Genomic DNA, 20,994 nt, shown 5'->3' on the forward strand with positions numbered 1-20,994 from the left:
CCAAGAGGAATATTCTAGCTTGTCTGTTTAAAATGCTGTGCATAGATCCTATACCTTCTCCCTGCAAATCAAATATTCATGCACTACCTTGTTGTCTGTAGTCCTGAGGGTAGAGCTGGAATTACATATGCCTCACACGCATCTTCATAAATCATATATCACTGTATACCTACACACACTCATAGTGGCCATTATAAAGCGCACACACACATACAAAGACAAAGACATGTATGAATGCATATCTACATGTGCAAACAACAGTCCAGCTCTTAAGCTTTATTTAGAGCACATGGGAAGGTTTACGGTTCTCTGCTGAACAGATCTAGGAGATGAAACTTTAACACCACTGTAGCACTAGAGTATGAATTAGAGGTTGGTGAGGAAAGTAGAAAGTAGGAAAAGAGGAAGAGGAGCAACCTGAGGATAGGGTATATAAGTGTATAGGGGAGTTTTCACGCTCCCAGGCCAGTGGCCTTTCTAGATGCCAAGACAGGCTCTGCAGCCCCCTTCAATAAAGCAAGAAAATTGATGTGTATCATTAATTATGTCAGTAATATCATAAATCATCACTGGGTGCAGTAATTAATTATTTTCTAGCCGTGTAAAGAACATGACAGAGTAGAGATAAATAAGCAGAGAGAAAGCTAGACTGGAATTGTGGGGAGGTAGAAGGCAGGAAGGAGAGGAGGGTTGGGGGGGCTATTCGTCCGTCAGTAACTGGGGGGGCTACACTCACACGCTCTATTTACCGGACCACTGGGATGTGACGGGAACGTGACAGCCCCCCTCCTGCTCTCACTTACCAGCCTTCTCTTAGAAGAACGACAATTAGGCCTGAACGAGACGGGCACTTCCTGGAACAGATGCTGGCGTTCACTGTGAAAAGCAACCCTGTCCTGCTTCTGGGGTTAAGGTGTGTGTTGCAGAGTTACCATTGCCTCTAAACGAACTAACAGCCCTGTGATGGACCATTTATAATCAAAGGGCAGTCTGAGAGAAAGTACGCCTGTAAGGCCAGTGAAGGTTGTCTGAGTAGCTGAATGCATTTTATTGTCCAAGTCTGGCCCACCATTATGGGAAATGTTTTCTCCCTATGTGAAACCTCACTAGAGTTTATAGGTGGTTAGGAGATGTATGTGGAAAACAAATTAAACAAAAAATATTGTCATATTATTCAAATTTTATAGATTTTTCTTCCATTTAACAATGTATTTATTGCCACAGTATGGTAGAATACAAGACTAGAGTTGACCGTTATCAGTAGCTTACATACTTTTGATATATGCAGTTATTAAGATAGATGAATCAAAAATGTTATTACTGTTTTGACAACAATTATTTTAATTTGCGGGATACTTTTTAAACTTTTTTGACAAGTTATGGGAGACTCATAGCACAAGTAGGGTCTGGTATTGTAATCTCTAGTTTTATTTGACTAAATGGCCACTTGAATGAAAAGCATTTCAGCTGATTAAAGAATAAAAGAGCAAATGAAGAGCTCTCTCTGAAAGGTTATCCAAGCAGAACTCACTGTGGTCTGTGCACTCTGGACTCATTGAAAGGGCTTAATATGTTTTGTTTCATCATATTTTTTTAACTGTGTAAATGCAAACCACTTCTGCTCTTTGCCTAATATCTCACACCTGTATAACCAACAAAGATTGAAAAAAAACTTTTTACAAAATATGCTATTGTACATGCCATAATAGCTACAACATATATTGATTTTTTTAATATTGCTTTTTGTAAAGTTGTTTAGTCTACACAGGAATTAGCTGAACATCTGCAGTATTTGCACACTACATTCCACACAGTCTGAAAAGTGGAAGAAAAGGTGAAAGAACACTGACTGCAACCTGGGATATTTCAAACTCCATTGCCTTTAGCTCGGTAAGTGTTGACTGACTCACATGCCCGACTCACCAGACCTTTGTGGATGCAGAGTATCGATCCAAAAGATGGGGAGGAGATGAAGGGAGGAGAACCTGTGCTGAGAAAAAGTAAACACTGCTCCAGATGACAAAACACTGATCACCCCGGAGACCTAGACCTTCCCTGCTCTCTTTTTCTCTATCATTCTTCGTGACCTTTGGCTTCCCCTAAAGCCATAATCAGCCCTGCAGTTTTTTAGCCACTGTGTCCATATCGGCTTGTGTACGCTATTGCGTATGCAAAGAGTCATCTGTTCGGGCATCTGAGTATCATAACCGACAACAGAGGGAGGCATTTTATGAAATTTTCTTCTGTATAAGTGAGGTAATGCAAAAGTCCTGTTGAGCAAGAGAGGTTTAGGGAACACAGGCATCTAAGCCAGTGTTTAATATCAAGTGTGCACGGCAGAGTTTAATCAATACCAGGCCTCTTTTGTTCCCAGCCTGCTGAGGAGAGCAGCGGCCATTCACACCAGAAAGGTTAATGCTGAGGGTCAAGTGATTTCACACCCACACCAGGATCCTCCATGTCACCACAGCTACCACGCCTCCAGCCGCCATGACACCAGCATCCTGATTTATGGGTTGTGAGAGGGTGATGGGATGGAGGGTGGTGGTGGTGGTGGGGTGTTATCTTATGATAATGCTGTCCCCTCTGTACTCGCACAAATGAAGGGAGTGTGAGAGTGAGAAACACGCAGCAAAGGAGAAGAGGCAGAGTCAGACCTCCCCCATTTTTCTCTTTTTCTTGTCTGTCCTCTCTGTGACATGGTCCTTTTGTTTCAGCCAATTGGCCATACATGTAGACAGAATGGTAATCTTTATTGTAATAATTGCTTTAAATTTGCATGTCCACTTGTGACTTGGCACAACAGCAGTGAGTCCTGATGGACTAGAATATCAATAATACCGCTGGCGGAAGATTACAAATCTGTGAGAACTGTTTATAATGCCCATCAACATATCAGACAACACATTTTTGCTATTTGCCCTTAAATTAAAAAGGGAAAAGTGAAGCTGCAAATACCCCATCTGAAGTCTTAGCGTCTGTGTGGATAAATCTATATAATGAGGGTGGCGTGGTTAAGAAGGTGCCAAAGAAAGAAGAGGCACAAGAGAAATTAACATGAGAACTTATCTCGCACGAGCCATTATTTAAACCCTCACTATTCTAAACACACCACCCCTCCAATGAGAAGGACAATAAATAATCCGTCCAAATAAAATCTATTCCCTGCAAATTCTCCAGGATACAGCCCATCATTATCAGTAGGAGGGGACAGACAGCAATTAATAACACAGCCACCCATCTCTCAGAGAGCATCCATCTTATTTTCATTAGGTCTATTGCTATGTGCATATGTGTGCCGGCTTGCGTGTGAACGTGTACGAAAGAGAGACTGTGTAACAGCATGCATATTTATGTGTTGTTGAATGATGCCACTAAGCCACATTACCACATTCCCTTATAGCTGAGCCTCTACTCTGTGGGCCTGGATGTATGCTGTTTGAGGTAATTTTTGTGATCTGCCTTTCATTTATCTAATGCCTTATTAATGCTTTACCAGAACCACCTTTGATTTGCTTCTCTGGAGTTCCTGCATTTTTTTAATCTCATGTTTGGAGGCAGTATTCACTCTCCAAAAGGGCAATTGCACTAGCATAAGAATCCTCTAGGTCTCTGGGGTTGACAATAGCAATTAGCTTCAATGGCGGAGCGATATGAGAGGCTGCTGATTGACAGTTGCCCCCAGAGAAGGGGCTGACTGAGGTGACAGCTGGGTTCTCCCCTCTTCCTGGCTGCCCCAGGCTCTGGCCCTGTGTCATCCCATGCACCAGCCAAACCCTTCCCAGTACACAGTCACATGTCTTGTTACATCCTGTGTAGTGGCCAAACCCTTCTCCATCACTCAAGCTCATGCCTTGTTATATCCTGTGTGTCAGTTAAACCGTTCCCCTATAGTCCATGCCTGTTTCTTGTTATTCTAACAAAGTACAATATTACACACAACACTGACCTTTTATTTTCCCTTTCCCTCATCATATTGTACGTCCATGAAAATCCAAATTGTGTGCATGGGAATGTGTTTATGATTCCACATTCTCTCATACAGCACAGCCAGATGGTTTGGTATCTCCTCTATGTCAAAGCAACAACTGCAGCAACACTGACACATCAGTGAGTGTTTCTTCAGCAGAAGCCTGAGGAAATGAAGCACTCCACATCTATTGATCCCCCTACACTCCACTGTGCATCAGGGAGACTTTGTTTTCACTGCCTAACAGAAACACAGCTCCATCAGTACTGTACAGTACTCCTCGGCACCAGCTCCTCTCCTCACACAGTAGCATCCCAGGAGGCCTGTGATAGACTACACTAACTGTACACAAACTGTAGAGAGAGAATACAATATGTTTGTGTGTGTTGTGATGTGTTTGTCAAAGCGCAGAGGGGGCCCTGGGATGGCAACGGCAATTTAAGGAGTATAAAAGACATATTGGCAACAATTCTTTGTGAATGATGTATTATGTAATCTGCCCCGGGAGTATATCTCTTCTATTCTATCTCCCTCACTTTTTCTACCCTTCCATCTTTCTAGCTGTTTTCCCCATCTTCATCTTCCTCACTCTGTGCATGTGTGTGGTGGGGCTTTTAAGGCTCACTTCCACATGCATCAAAATAAGTGCCAATAAACAAATCACCACACTAAACAGCATCAAGGTCACATCAATCTGAGAACGACAATGCTGACTGGTTTCACCAGAGTCGATTACTTTAGGGGGGAAAACAAGCAGGCACTGGGCCAGGCTCTGTGTTGTATGTGTGTGTGTTGTATGTGTGTGTGTGTGTGTGTGTGTGTGTGCGCAGTGGGAGAGAGACCTCCGTCAGCATCGATAGAGTCCCACCACTCTTATTTATGGCCCACTGTACTACATGTTCAGCATTCAGCCTTCAGCCTCTAAATAGGACAATGGTATAGGGCTCTGACCATGTGTGTGTGTGTGGTATTACTTGCATTGTGGGGACCGAAATCGCAGACATTTTGGGGACTCACCTTCTTAAGAGGACCAGATGTTGGTCCTCACTATATAAATATAGTTGGTTTAAGGTTAGGGAAAACCTGCATTAATTGAGAGAACAGGACCAGTGAGACCCTTTAACAAATAATTTAATTTAATCCACTAAGTGATTAAAACTTAAACACCAAGACTAATATCTTTAGTAGGGCTCAGCAGTATAGCTTCACATCTTTAGAAAGATAAAACTGTAACACAAAGATACATCCATAAACATGTATTTCTTCACAAACTCTTTATCTATGTATTTTTAAATACTGATTATTATAAAGTCCTGGTGGCACACATATATACTAATATGTATTGTTGTAATGCTGCAGTAAGACCCTATATTGTGTTTGCATGCTGTAACCATGTGCAGAAATTCAAGCTGAAAATCAGCATTTAAATTGGAACATTTCATTGTGCACTTACAGGCATCTCATAGGCTTTATATCTGCTTATAAAATTGAAATAAACATTTAACATTTAAAACAGTGGGAGGAAATGTTGATGGAGAACATTAGGACTAATAAACAACCCTTTTCTAATGACTGCAGACTTAACTTACACAGGAGGGAGATTCTGCAGGTCAAAGGGCATCATTTAAATCATGTTCTCTGTTCTTGTCACTATCAATAAAAATGTATGCATGAGCATTCTCACACACAGTGTGACAGTGAGTATAATCACTGAACATCTCATAGTTTTAAAAACTGTATTTCCCTTAATCCCACAGAGAGAGAGAGAGAACTACGTTTTTTTACTGAAAGTTTTCAGTTTATGTGCTGTTGCATGTTTAGCCTTTCACTTACCGTCTACCTCTAGCAATAAATAATAAAGGCACAGCCACACTATGCTATGTCTGAGTTCAGCTCTTTCTGAGAGACACAGAGCAGATGAGAATAAAAATACCTAAGGTAAAGATTAAATTTTAAAAATACATCCTACTCTGAAGGCTGAGCAAAGTTTTACTCCAACCAAAAAAAACTGTTACACCCACAAAACTCTATTTTTCTCAGCACTAATCAACTCCAACTTTGGTTAAAGGGTAATATGATGTGGAATTTATGTAATTGTTTGGCTGAGGTTGCAAACCACTTCATTCTACAACACATCCCATACAATTTATTGCCTCTTAATGTGAAGTCCAATTAAACACTGAAAAAGTGCCGCTTTATAGGTTGTGTACGCACACAAACACAATCAACAATAGACTGCACAAACAGGCATATATACACACTCCCACACACATGCACACACAGGAACCTAAAATGTCTTATGTTTCACTATGCCTATCCGCCTCCATTAAATCTATCCTCCAATCACAGTTATTGATTTGATGAACTCATCAGCAAGTGGTCCCAACTATTCTCTCCCTTACCAACCCAGATGGAGCGCTTGAACACTGACACCACAGAAAATATCCAAGCTACAGTTTTTATTTAACTAGACATACATTAAATAGTATTAATAGCACACCGCTTGATGGATCAATTCCCTGTGTTTATGTAAAGTGGAGTGGAAGAAGGGAGGGAGTAGAATACAGAGAAAAACAGAGAAAAAAAGAGGGAGGGATTAGTGAAGGGGGGTGAGGAATGGTAAGATAGGGAGAGATATTTCTGTGTGGGAGAGGTGCGAGTGAAAAAACACCTTATTAAATGACAAGCTTTTCCTGGTTTGCACTAATTAATTGTGCACTGCCGCAGACTGCTAATTTGCTGGGGAAAATGCATCCCAAAAGCAAAGGGGGCTCCGGCTTGAACTTTGCCTCAGAAGCACCTAATTCACCGGTGACTGCAGCTGTGTCCCTCTCCTGGACTGCAACACTATTAAATTAGAGCGCCTGGGCCATCAATTTAATAAGCGCTGGAGCAGATCATTTGAATAAGGACAGTATTAGTATTCTAGCTGAGCACAACTAAGAGCAGCTGACCTTTTTCACCACCAAGAAGATCCTTGAACACATCCAGCTGAATCAGAGAACACGGTAATAAGCCTGTCAATGTTTAACAGTGTCAAAAGGAAGGATTTTTTTTTTTTGGCTCTCACTTCTCCACCTCCACCCCCCACTGGTAGTGCCAGCTATTGTGGTGGTGAGGATCTCACCAATTTAAAGAAGAGGGATAGATGAGGCGGGACAGACCAGGGGATATAAAAACATGCTCACATAATGCTGAAGGAGATTTATGATTAATTGCATTGAATGTTAGCGCATGAGTCCATTTGTGCGTGTGTTAGCATGTCCGCATGTGCACTCAAACACATGTGTACCCATGTATACCTTCTTACCAGATACAGAATTGATTTATGTGCATGTTGGGGTGTGGAATTGATCAAGACACATCAAAATTCCCTGCAAACTCCCACATAACAAATCAGATCCTGACCTTTGGCTCCAACATCTTTAGCTGCTGATGCACACCTAGGGGACAGCCTATTAAGTACTGTTTTGACACATACTGTAGGTGTTTTGAACAGTACCAGGGTGAATTGGCAGGATAGTGAAACATTAGTGGTAGTAATGCATTGGGCTGAGAAATAGATCATCTGCAGTGACAGTTATGGTGCCTGTCAGAGCGTAGAGAAAGAGATTTAACTAGCCTTTTGTCTGCATGAAATAAACATTGCATGGGAGGTTAAATGCTCCAACATATGACTGCCTGGCGATGGCTCAAGCCCTTTCTAAGTACCTACTGCGTAATGAGCAGTTTGTAAGTAATACTGGAAAATGCAATGATACTGAGAAGAAATAGTGTAGACTTTGTTCATTTTGGATAGTTCATTTTAGGTTTATTATTCATAAAAACTGAAACTGTCAGATAAATACTGATAAAGCACATTTTTACTGCTCCATTCTTTACAGTCTAACTCCAAGGAGCCTTGCATTTACAGAAACGCTTCAAGGTAATTCTGTTATGACAAGGAACACAGTAATCGATATACGGCAGTAAGCACAACACACCAGGCTCCAAGGGTAACATGGAAAACAAGGTCCATGACTGGTCATATGACTGCCAGTACTTCGGCTTTAGCCTGGAATATAATAAATAAATAAGATGGCGTCTCATTCACTCACCATGCAGCACTTAAATGGTGGGGACAAGAAACTTCCATAACTAATGGGGGAGTTAGATGTTAGATATATGTTTGGTCTGGGAAACGGCCGGCTCTGTGTTTTATGGGGCTAGTTGCAATGTTGATGAATATTTGCCGGTTCGGAATCATAGCTTAATGTCAGCCCACAATTTGTTGCAATTAGTCGGGTGATTTATAGGAATGTCGGGGCCGAGTGCATGGTAACAATTAACACAGCTTTCTCTAGGCTTTTTATTAATGGGTTGTCGGACCAGAAGAAGGTTTCAACTACAGCTGGTACATCTTCCGCTTCTAAGTGTGTGGCACCGTCCAGCAGCAAAAACGGAGGCCAGTTCAGCAAAAGCCACACAGGCTTTGCAAAAGAACTCAATCTAACCCTTTTACTTTGCTTGTGTGTGCACTAATGCATTGTCTTTTTTAGGCTGAAAAAAATTATTTTGTATTTTTAGACTATTTGTAAATTCCACGCAGTTAGACAATTTAGACAAATTAGTGCACAAAACAGTCTTTTTACTTCCATTTTAGTTTTCCAATGAAAATAAAATTTATTAAATTAAATATACTATTGCAGTCTCTTGCTTCTTCTATTACCTAAATGTATTTAATGTTTTTTTCCTCAAATTGTATAATGATTAAGTGTATTTAAAAAATGCTAATTTATAGCATTTTGAAATAGAATTTCTATTTCTCAAAAGCAGCATTTGGCATTTAAGTATGTACTTTTTCAAAACTATGCAATGAGACAAACAGTTAAAAAGGAACCAAACAGCTGTTCTGTCTGGCAATAACAGGGTTCAAGTGGAGCGATGTGCCCCTAAACGGCTAATAAACGGCACAAAATGAGCCTGCAATTAAATTTATACACTTGATTGCACTGCTGTCATGTCCACTACAGGCTTATCGAACACCTGGGATCTATTTCCTAATAGAACCTTGGGGAGAGTGGGAAAGAGAAAAAGAGGGGGGGGGGAAGAAATGAACAAAGCAATCTTTTTTTCCCTAGTATTTTTTTGGCTGCTTTCTCAGACACTGGTAGTGAGATCCTCTTTGCTCATGCAGAGGGTTTGAGCACTTAAAAACACCAGACAATAGGGTTTTCATTTAGCGACATTATATAGCTGGTCCAAATGAGTTTTTATATATTTAAATTGCTTTATTCATTTGTTGTTATTAGTAAACAGTGTCATGAGACTAAATAAAAAGTTTGTGTTTCTGGCCTGAATCAAGGTATAATAAAAATGTACAATGCGTAGAGATGGACTACATTACCTTTCTAATTTTCCAGCATTTTGAACAACTATGCATGGAAAACACTGAGTAGCATAAATGACTATATATATGTCATTTGTGACCTGTCACACCAAGTTCCATGCGTCAATACATGATAATGAATAATGTTGTTGCAAATTCAATGAAATGACAGATTCTCTTCTAACTGACTCCATAAGCGCTGACACCGCACTGCAATACCTCTCAGCCCAGCCTCAACACTCCATTTCATCATGAAAAAAGGTGTCAGCACAGCAAATTATAATCATTAATAAACCTTTATTTGATGGTGTTTGACAAAACTGCGACATTACTGTGAAAATGCTCATCTTTTTCTCATGTCTAGTTTTATGTACACTTCTCACATCTCTAACTCAATCTGAATACCTAAGAACCAACATTTTATGTCCCTTACAAGCATATACACTGCCTTATAGATGAGCTGCATGAACCGACTGGCTATGAGTAACAGTATGAAAATAGTTTTTTTTACTTATATACAAAACCATGAAGATTTATTTTGAACCAGTGACTCTACGGGTCACGCTTTACTCAGTAATTGGTAAATATGATGTAGATGGACACGTTTAGCTCTTACTCGGTATCAAAGAAAAAACTGCAAGAAAAACATTCAGCTTCATGAACAATAAGGGTGTTCATTGTATTTGAGTCTGTGTTCTGTTCCTTCATCTACAGCAAAACTTCCTTCTCCTGAGTTTCCTTCAATTTGCTAATTGCACTGGGTAATTTAAGAGAGCTGGGCTGATAGAAAAAGTCACGTTTTGGGAACTTCAGGCCCACAATCTGTCTCTGACCACTGCTAAGTCACATAAAGTATGTGGCAGGAGGCCAGCAATAATTTTGCTAACCCTTTTTTAATTGTGGGAGGGTCATTCACAATGCCCAGTAGAAAGCATTAGCCAGTGAACCGCCCCTGACAAGGGCAGGTTTCCCACCAGCAAGAGGCACCTTGCAGTTTAGGCAGGAAGTCACACAGAAAGAAAAAAAAAAAATGAATAGGCTATATTAGAGCCATATTTTTTGTTTTGTTTTGTCTTATATTGACTGCAAATTTTAAACATATATTTAATCATGACTTAAAAGTGACATTTTAATGTGGGCATCCAAGTCATAAATAATTCAGCTCAGCTACTTATTTGATTATGTTTTCTAATTTTGTGACCTTGTCAAGCAATTATTTGGCAATCTCTGCCTTTTTCTCTACTTACCTGGTTCACTGGTTCACTGAGTGGCTAATGGTGTTTTAACTTGGCCAAATTATGAGCGTTTTCTGGACCAGCCACAACACAATTGGTTCAATATGCTTCACAGTAAAAGAAAAGAAAAAATAATAATAATAATAATGTAGGTTTTCCAGAATTTCAGTATGTTTTCTAAAAGATTCCAGACAAAGGACATCGAAATTAAGAAACATACATTCTTTTTTTCTTACTTACTTTTGCCCTAAATTATTCTTTTGACAGCTGACTAACAATCATCATTACAGCTCAAACAGTTACCTGTGAGAATGGCCATAAATCTTGTTAAAATAACCAAAACCGTCTCTCATGCTTTTTTCCCCACAAGAAGCAACCTGTCTGGAAGCGCACACCATCTGTACATAGTTAGAGCCGTATGCACACAGATGGCAGCCAAACACTCCCAAAGTTGCTCCGTCCGTACGTCTAACCTTACAAAGCAAACTAATTAACAGTAAAACACAGAGAGAAGGAAGGAGCAGTTTGAAAGATTTTGAAATGACTCTAATGAGGAGAGAGAGATGGGTCATCTATACAGAAATGCCAGAGGGATGGGGGACCTCTAGTGAGGTTCGAGCTTTACTGCGCTCTTTAAAATCCATATTAAAATGAGGGCTACTTATCGCCAAGCCTCTGTCCCAGCACACAAGCATTTAACAGCATGGTGCAGGGCAAGGGGGCAGGCATCTGAAAGGAGGGAGATGAGTGGTGGGAAGGGAGAGGGAAACCTTCATTTGCCAAATAAGATATTACAAAGTCCTTTCTGTTTCACAACTTATTGTGAAGTAAGTAGGGAAGTAAGCCCATAACATGTTGTTCTGGACTTCAGTAAAGCGAATGGTAGGTATACATTATTTTGTATGGCTTAAGGTGGTAAAATGTTCATACAACATTGGTTATGTGTTATGTTATGTTATGTTATATCTTATGTTGCAGCTGTGTGCAAATGGATTCCCTTTAAATGATGAGCGACCAATGAAGGACTGTATTGTTCAGGTTGTTGTCTTTTCACAAGACTGTGTACTCACACTTTCAGTGCCCTACCATGCTGATGAAATTCATTTTGTGAAAAGGAGGACAACTCCTTGGAAAGTTAATTAGTAGGAAACAAGCGGAGGAAAAAGCAGGAAACGAGAAATGACCCAGCTGCCAAAAGTAATAACGTTTTCATTATTTATTTCATTATTCATTTATGGATGTGTTCAGACAGAATTAATAATAGAAATCCCTGAGAGAAAATGTTTGTGCTGGAACCCTATTACGAGCAGGCCAAGTCCAGTGGCACAGTTAGTTAACATGCACAAATGTACTGCCCTGACAAATAACATATCAAGTGGAGCCCTGGATTATTTTGTGCTCCCAAACCTCTCTTTGAGTTCTCTGCTTTTCATTTAATTGTTTCAGTCAGGGTTAAGGTGGTATTCAAACTGCTACTCCCTGCTACCTTCATGGAAGATAATACAATTTAAGAAAAAGCTATCATCTACTGCCACATGACTCGAGACCTGTATCTCAATAACAACCATGGCATCCATTTAAGTGTCTATTGCTCTATTTTCATAATAAAATGAGATGTCCATTTCTGCCTGAGAAAACTAGCAATGAAACACAGAATCAATTAGAAGTCTCTTTAGAGAGTGGAATTTGTGCTGTTCCATTACACATTTCTTTTTTCTAGTCCAAACATTACTCTGCATGATATTCACTGATCTGGCCAGTGTTTGCTTTTTCTCACCGTTTACTGCAACATTTCCAGGCCAACTCGCATTTGATTTTCCCCACTGAGATTCCAAACACACTCCCAATACACGCTCTGGAGAAAATGAGGCCGGAAAGGAGTAGTGGCAAATCATTCAAGGCTGTCCAAAGATCTCTATTACAAAAGCAGATTTTATTTTCACTTGCAACACAGACATCTATGATAAAAGGCATGTCAAAAGTAACTGAGATGACTGGTTTTTCTCTTGGCATATTATTTTTCACTTATCAAATGTGTTTCCCTTACCAGCCTCTCAACCACAACCTACCCACCCAGTTTCTGGCTTTACTATATTAAGGAAAATTGAGAACGGATGGCAAGGGACAGAGTACTTCATTGCATCGATCTATCTATCTATAGAAAATGTGGAAGAGTGGTGTGTGTGTGTGTGTGTGTGAGGGGGGTGGAAGGGAGGTAAAAAGGAAAAATGAAATTAAAAATAAGAAGAGAGCCTTGGCCATGTGTCAGTTGAGCAATTTTACAATAACCATACGTAACACATTTCTTTCTTCCTCTCCTATTTGCCGCTCAAAGCAGCAGGGCCACAGCCATGTGTGAATAATCAAACAGAGGGCCTCAGAGGTGCCCTCGTCGCCTTACAAGAGGCTGGGTGCAAGGGCAGATGGGGGAAGCTCAGGTTGAAGGAGTCGAGAGATGGGGTGGGGAGTCGTAAACGTTAACACGTTGAGGATTTGGATATCCTCACAAGCTTGTCTCATTAGCTGCTAATTGGCAAGACTTTTCCCCATCTTTTGTTCTGCATAACGTTCGGAGGAATAGGAAGAGAGGTGGGGGCAGCGAGATGGTGAACTACATATTTCAAGTGCTCCATGCTTCACTGAAAGAGAGTTAAGCCCATATTACGGCAACATAAACACTCCTGTCCTACGATTAACCTTAAAAAGCAATTGAGTGCAAGACTAAACGCTCAACCTGCTCAACCAAATTAGCAGAGATCAAGGAGGAGAGAGAGATAGAAAGAAAGAGTGAAAGAACAGTGAGTGAGAAAGGGGATGAGAAGCAGAGAGGGGTTATTTTTCCCCTTTCCCCCTTTTTCCGCTCATTCACCTTTCCCAACTGGGAAATAGTAGAAAAACATCAACACAGCTAAACGGCAAATTATTACCAAAGCTCCTTCATTGCTGGGCCCAAAGCAGACATATTGGACTTGTCATGCAGGGGGATGGCCAATACCTTCCTGGAATTATTCAGAGTATTGCAGTCTTTGACAAACATTAAACAAGACAATAAAATACACAGGTTAAAGCGTATGTGCCTACAGGCATAGATGGCTTAAAGAAAAAGACAGAAGAAAAAAACAGAAAATAGGCCTCCATATTAACAACACAGTTTCCTGACAGTCCAAGTGGATTATACATTCACAGACCAGCCACTCAAGTCTGTATGAGCCTTTTCCTCAAGGCAGAACCTGGCTATGATTGGTGATTTGGAAAGGAGGGTCATGTGTAAACCTTAAAGAATTTTCTTTGCCATTGAGATTGTCTTTCTATTTGTCTGTGTCCCAACCTGTCTCACTCTCACCGTCTGTCTCGCTCTCTCACTCATTCAAGCTCTGTGATGCTACAGAGATGTATATGTCCTCAATGCCAAGAAGGATTTAGTAGATGGCAGGTCAATTGTCCATTCCTGTTACTTCAGAAGTTGTTTTTTTTTTTGGGGGGGGGGGGGGGGGGGGGGGGCTCAAAAGGTATTGGATTTCAAGATCAAATTACTCATAGAAAACTATGTCTATTTTAATGCACATCATTAAACTGAATAAATAGAGCTATACACCTTTACATAGCTGAAGAGACGAGAGAGAGATGAGTCAAAGAGGACAGGATATTTGCTTTTACTGACAAATGGTATATTATGCAGTTTAAAAAATTCCAGACAGTCTTTCTTATTGCTAACAGGTGCATGAAGTCATTACATTACTACTATTTTGGGTTGAGGAAGTAACTGTGTTCACAGCTGAGGAGTGAAGGTAGCATTTGACTCATTACTGGTGCAGTGCTTATCAAGAGCATTCAGGGGGAAACACTAGAAAACAGCAAAAGTAACATGATGGTTACAATTAGAGTAAGAGTGGAGGCTCTGTTTTATGTTAAGAGAGACGTCAGAGAGGAAGAGGGGGTTAGGCAACTGGGTCACAGACCTCATATGCTGTTTAACACCTGACACCGAGGTCTAAGCATGGTTCATAACTGATATGAAAACTAGGGGAAAAAAACAAGAGAAAGGGCAGAGAAAAACCCACCTCCGTCCTCTGTCATTTTTTTCATGTGATAATATACTGCTCCTGTCACTATTTTTCTTAAATAGAGGTTTTAACAAATGATTGTATGTAAAAGATTTGTTTTTATTTACAAAATTCCATCCATCCATCAATTATTTATACCCACTTATTGCTATTAAGGGTCATAGGGATGTGCTGGAACCTATCCCACCTCTCTTAGGGGTGAAAGGCAGGGGTGCACCCTGGACAGGTCACCAGTCCTTTGCAGGGCTACTTAAAAAAATCCAAATACCAAAGTCAAAGTAACATTCCTGAACAAGACAACTGACTTCCAAGTTCATGGGAATTGGAAAAGCAAGCCTTCCTGATGAAAATCAGGGTAGGTCACAAACAGCCAGCACATGAGTACTGGGCTTACACCAACATCCACCAGATCAAGGGCCTCGAACTAAAGCAGTACTGACACTGACCTCTCTGAGACCTCGCAACTGAAACAGCCCTAACAAGGTATTAGCAGGCACCTCTGTATACCCTCCCAGCTCTCAGCCCGGGTCTAAAGAAACACAGCTGCATTGAGTGTGTTCCAGGGCGGAGGGCAAACCTGCAAGCAACATGGTGCCCCTGGCTAAGCTCAAAGCTGCAACTGTAAGTTCAAGAAGAATTCACAGAAATGAGGGGCAAAGTTTGCTAAGATTATTTCTAATGGTGTGTTTCTGCCTCTAAAACCACAAATTCCTAAAAACCTTTCAAACCTTTTGGTGGTAAAAATGCTTGTATATATTCTTTAATCACATTATTTAATTTATGTGCTATATGTCATTTCTGTTGCAATGGGTATAAGTTAAGTTTGCCCTCCAAGAGCGTGTTATAGGTTTGAGTGTTTTTTGTGTGTGTATGCATGTGCAAGCACGTATGGCAGTCGTTTCTGTGTGACTGTGGGCGTCTGGAGGAGAGAGAAGCCTCATCTGTTACCAGCCCAGCCCGGCCGGCCCGCCGTGTGAAGTAGAACGACAGGGTGTCACCGCCGCCGACAGTGATGGATGCCCTAAATTCTGTAGGCAACTTGGGCAATTGGACACATTAACAACAGGCACCTGCTTTCCCCCGTACAAATCTATTAAAAGATAACAGCAATGGCGGCTCCCGCACTATTAGTAAATTATAGCTCTGTCTGAGTGTGAGGTAAGCATAGGCCTCCCTCTGCTTGCCTACCCCCACCCACTTCCCTCTGCTATACTTTCTTATTGGCAAGCTTATAGTGCCACCCAGTGGTAACATTTTATAATGCTTTTCTAAAACGTGGACCAATATTTGAACATGGACAAAAAAAGTCAACAGAGAAGACTACATTACTCAGAGGTAATTATTCCACTCTTATCTGAGGACAAGATCCTTGTACTATAAAGTAAATGCCAATTTACAGTCTCGTATTTACACTGAATCAACATAAATCAAAATAAATGTCATAAATGTAATTTTATTACATTTATGACAATAAGTTTCTAAAATTAGCAGAATTTCAAGATGTGTGGTAAAGGACACTTGCAATTGATTGTCACACTTCAGTCTAAACACAAATACAAAACCCACACCCAAATATGTACTATTCACATGACCCCAAACAAATAATCCCAAAGGCCGGTCTTGTTTACAGTTGATCAGTGAATGCTGGCCCGTGACAACTGCTGGGGTGATAACCTTTAATATTCCATCCATCTATCCATTATCTATACCTGCTTATTCCTATGTAGGGTCACAGGGATCAGCTGGAGCCTATCCCAGCTCTCTTTGGGTGAAAGACAGGGGTCCACCCTGGACAGGTCACCAGTCCATCACAGGGCCACATAGAGACAAACAACCTCACACACTCACACTCACTCCTATGGGCAATTTAGAGTCACCAATCAACCTGACATACATGTTTTTGGACTGTGGGAGGAAACCGGAGTACCTGGAGGAAACCCACACAAGCACAGGGAGAACATGGAAACTCCACACAGAAAGGCCCCTGACGGGTTTCAAACCAGGAACCTTCTTGCTGTGAGTGCTAACCACTAAGACAAAGTGGTTCCCCAACCTTTAATCAGTTCATCTTAATCTGTGGCAGCTTATGTACAACAAAGTGTATGCATGTGTAAGTGTTAGTGGGTTACAGCAGCATACGCTGTGGTCTGCAACTTATACACCCCTTCTAAGCTCTTATTCAACAAACAAGACTTTCCCTGTGCTGATTTGGCTAAATGACCAGAAATGTGACACAGTGTGGCAGACATAAAACTATCATGACCTACTCGAGACTTGTTATATTAAAACATTAACAGCAGAGCAGTAATCTTAACATGACACCATTATAACATATCTTGGGCTAGAGCTCAGGTACACCACATAAACGTGTGTCACATAAATTTGCTGTGGGTAAATATTTCTGTGTCTGTGAGTGGGCTATGTGTTTGCAAGCTGACCAAGAATAAAGGGAGGACAAGACCAGTAAATACTTTTACAACAGGCAATTTGTCAGGATGTGTAAATGTCTCCGATTCCCAACAGTACCGGAGTAAAATTTACAGTCACCCGAGAAGTGACAATGTACAAAAAAGGACCACTTTTTACTCTCTCTCATCTCCCTCAGACCACTAAAACCTTCCCATAAATCCCCTCTGGTCCTTCCAGATGTCTGCTGTTGTCAGATATCATGCCTTGACAATGCCTTCCACCATCATTGTCTTGACAGAAATATGATATGTGAAACTGCAATGTCACATCACTTAACATGATTTAGCCTAAGCTAGCCTTCACCATTTTAATCAATCAAAAATGTCACCTTTTTTCCTGTAATGATTGTAGAGGTATAGGATTCCTGTGTTGAGATGATATGTAAGACTTATCTATACTACTGATTTATGACTACTGCCAGCTAATGTAATAAAGGAGCCTCTTCTCTTCCTGTCATCAGGGTTTCTATCAAATTGGCAAATAAGCAGGCCAGTATTACCTCATGGGCACTTCATGTTGTGTGTAAACCCTATCTATATGCCCCTATGTTTGAAACTTATGCAGAATACCCCTTTACTGTACCATCAGATAAAACTGTTTTCTGGCAGCTGTATATATACTCCACATGTTCACGCTACTGTAAGACATTATGTCTGGTGGTTGTTGATTATTTAGGCTTCCTTGCTTACACATCTTTTGATTAAATGTTTTGCTAAGGTAATTTTTTCTAAACATTCTAAAATCTCACTGGATAACCTTAGTTTTCAGCTGATCAACCTTAGAGTACCAACACTTTGACAGACTGGTGATAATTGTAGCTCAAGACAAAAGAATACATTTCCCTTAGCATTAGACACCAATACGTCCAGTAATGCACTGTAAATTTAATCATGGTAATCCATGACTGAATCCATGACTAAAATTACTGGACAATATGATAAGCGATGTTTCCTATATGCTGAATCAAGAACAAATTTGTTTTTTATTTATTATTGTATTTTGATTGCTCTCAGAAAACATCCAATACAGCACACAAACACTCAAAAATCAAGCATAATATCTAAATTAAAGTTAATGTATCAGCTCATACCAAAATAATGAATGCTCTTTAGAGATCCACACTATCCAATAATATACAACAGGAAAGGTACCTGTAACCACAATGGAGTGACTGGATCCACAGGCCAGCAGTTTCACCGTGCCCAGCCGAGCCACCGTGAACCCTCTCATATGGGACTCCTCTGGACCAATGTCCCCCAGCCTGCCACATCCAGTCTGGCCAAGCTCCCCACTACCCCAGCAAAGCAGATCCATATCCAACTCACTGTACAGCCTGGGAACACAGACAAAATAAAAGTGAATAAAGTTTACATTAATACTTTGCTTTAACTTTATTATATTCATAAAAAAACAGGGTGCATCAGTGACATCAGCACTCAGTTTAGGTACTATGCAGTAGGTCCTGGTGTAAACATATATATTGATATAGCCATAGTTTTTCCATCGCCTGTATTTTCACCTCACACATCAATAAACATATGAAATATATCTTTCTGATTTTCTTGCATATGAAAGATCTGGTGCCACATGAAGTGGTATGAATTGAAATGGAAAATGTTAAAATTTAAAACAGCTGGTTTTCAAGTCAGCATTAAGCTTGCATGAAGCCAATCTGAAGTTCCCAGCCTTATTTGTAATGAACTGTGGATCTGATGCAGATCACCAATATTCTCCTCAACCATGTTTATTTACAATCTGCCCTCTGTGCTAATTAGAATGTGACCCTGCACACACATGGAAGCTGGGTTTATGTGCATGCATATACACACGCATATACACACACCCCACAGCAATATTACCAGCACAATTCCATCCGACTGATATTGGAATTTTCCGAAAGAGCAAACCAATAGATAACCTATTACAAAACTAAAAGCGATCAATAGCTAATTTCTTTGCATTGATTACCACTTGGACATTTAACATGCGCCCTGTGGCCACAACGTGTGTTCCGCAAGCTTAGATCCCCATTGGCCCTCATGAGTATTAAAATTATCGATTCAGACAGAGGACTAAAAATGTCAAGCTGTTCATTAATCTTAATAAAGACTGGACTTGACCAAGGCACCCTTTCTCCCTATGCAGGGATACAACCTACCCAACTAGGACCACATTCACAGCATAGATTAATGAGCTTCTACTGAGGGATGAGATTTAAGTCTTTGCCATTAATAGATCAATTACAAAAGAACAAGTCCTATAGAATAGCACTTACTTTTATTTGGTGTTCAGCATAACATAGCATTTTAAAATTCATATTGACTGTCTAATAATGGTCATTTGTTGAAAAAATTTTAAACTAACTACACTAAAGCAACATTTCAGTAATGATGTCTTTGTGTCATCTGAAGCTGCATCTGGTGTTATGCTACAGCTGGCTTTCTGCAATCCATAATGGACAAATGTTATTATCTCTATCTTATGCAGATGAGCTTCGTAGCATGCAGGGCTGTCCTTAGCTTAATGAAGGCCCTAAGCTGGATCTGATTTGCTCACTCTTCTTACTTGTAATTACTTTACATTTTTTTTCACACTTACTCATATGTTTCCTGTTCACAACTGACTGCAATTAAACTGCATCCATGATTCGCTATACGTACATTCACTAATCAGGGACAGGTGTAGGGAATCATTTAGAAATTTACACAGAATATATTTCAATAAACAAATTATGGTTTAAACACATTCTACTTAGCCAGACAAGACGGCAACAAGTAAGAAAAGCTCAAACTTTCCAATGTCTGCCACCCCTGTCAGCATTAGTTCTGTATTTTGATAGGAATTATGTTCCGATACCTTTAAGACATAATAACTGACAAATCAAAGACCATCAAGGACCAACCTAATACAACAGACACTACATATCCAGTTATGTCAGCTATGACATTCCTTGTTCACTTGAACAAGTCTCTGCTAAAGAAATTTTCATACACCTTTAACAAAAGCATTTTGTAGAAATGTTTTGCTATGAAATCTCTGTCACTGTGTGACAAAGGGAAATATTTTATCAGAAGCCATCTAGATATATTTGACTGACAAAGAGCACCGTTGACCTAGATACCAGTAAGGTATAGAAACTTTCCTCTCTCAAGTTGTGCTTAATTATAATAATGAGACATTTTAATCATCATAGGATTTTTAAAAAACTACTCCTCTTATTTTTCTCACACTGGTCTAGTTGTCTTTTGGCCTTGACTCAACCACACTGACAGGGTAACTGTCTCCATAGCACCTTCTGTTGACACCACACCACCTGATTGAGATGAGATTATTATTTAATAAACTAGGGCAATATTTAAAAGCAGGATTGTGCAGATTTGCAATATAAAGAAAAAACGCTATTATACAATTCTACACATTTTTTGTGGCTAAATTTAAATATACAGCAGTTTTCCTTCACCCGACTATAAACTTAGTTTACATTCTTTTGCATCGTTGACAGTCACTTTATGTAAAAAGGAGACGAATTAACTTTAATTATTGTAGTAAATAAAATCCAACATGCTTGCAATATAAAGAAATAACTTCTAACAAGTGAAATGATGTCAGCACTCCCTGTTGCCTGTTTTAGTATTTCTTCAATTCTAAAAGCAGCAGAGAAGTCCAACATTTTCTACAATTTGAACTGAGCAGAACCCACAGTGTAATGAACCCTAACATAACTTACATAAACATCTGTTTGTCCGAGTTTCCTACCCGACGGTCAATGCATCACACTTCTAGCAGGATCTGGCAACTCGTCAAATTCTACTAGTAGCCATGGTAACGTCACTAGCGTTGACTGTGTTGTCTTAGCAGGTTGTTTCGCGTACAGAGCGTGAGAGATCA

General features: G+C 40.1%; 1 protein-coding gene across 2 annotated transcripts in view; it reads right to left on the reverse strand.

Moving 5' to 3' along the window:
• Positions 1–20,994, reverse strand: part of LOC113138710 (RCC1 domain-containing protein RUG3, mitochondrial-like) — a 274,667-nt gene that overhangs the window by 253,217 nt on the left and 456 nt on the right. For both annotated transcript variants that reach the window (XM_026321378.2, XM_026321377.2), the window contains exon 2: positions 18,258–18,439. In XM_026321378.2, coding sequence (XP_026177163.1) covers positions 18,258–18,439 — 182 coding nt within the window. The remainder of the gene's footprint in view (positions 1–18,257; positions 18,440–20,994) is intronic.

This window comes from Mastacembelus armatus, chromosome 9 (assembly GCF_900324485.2).
Source record: "Mastacembelus armatus chromosome 9, fMasArm1.2, whole genome shotgun sequence".
Taxonomy (NCBI): Eukaryota; Metazoa; Chordata; class Actinopteri; order Synbranchiformes; family Mastacembelidae; genus Mastacembelus; species Mastacembelus armatus.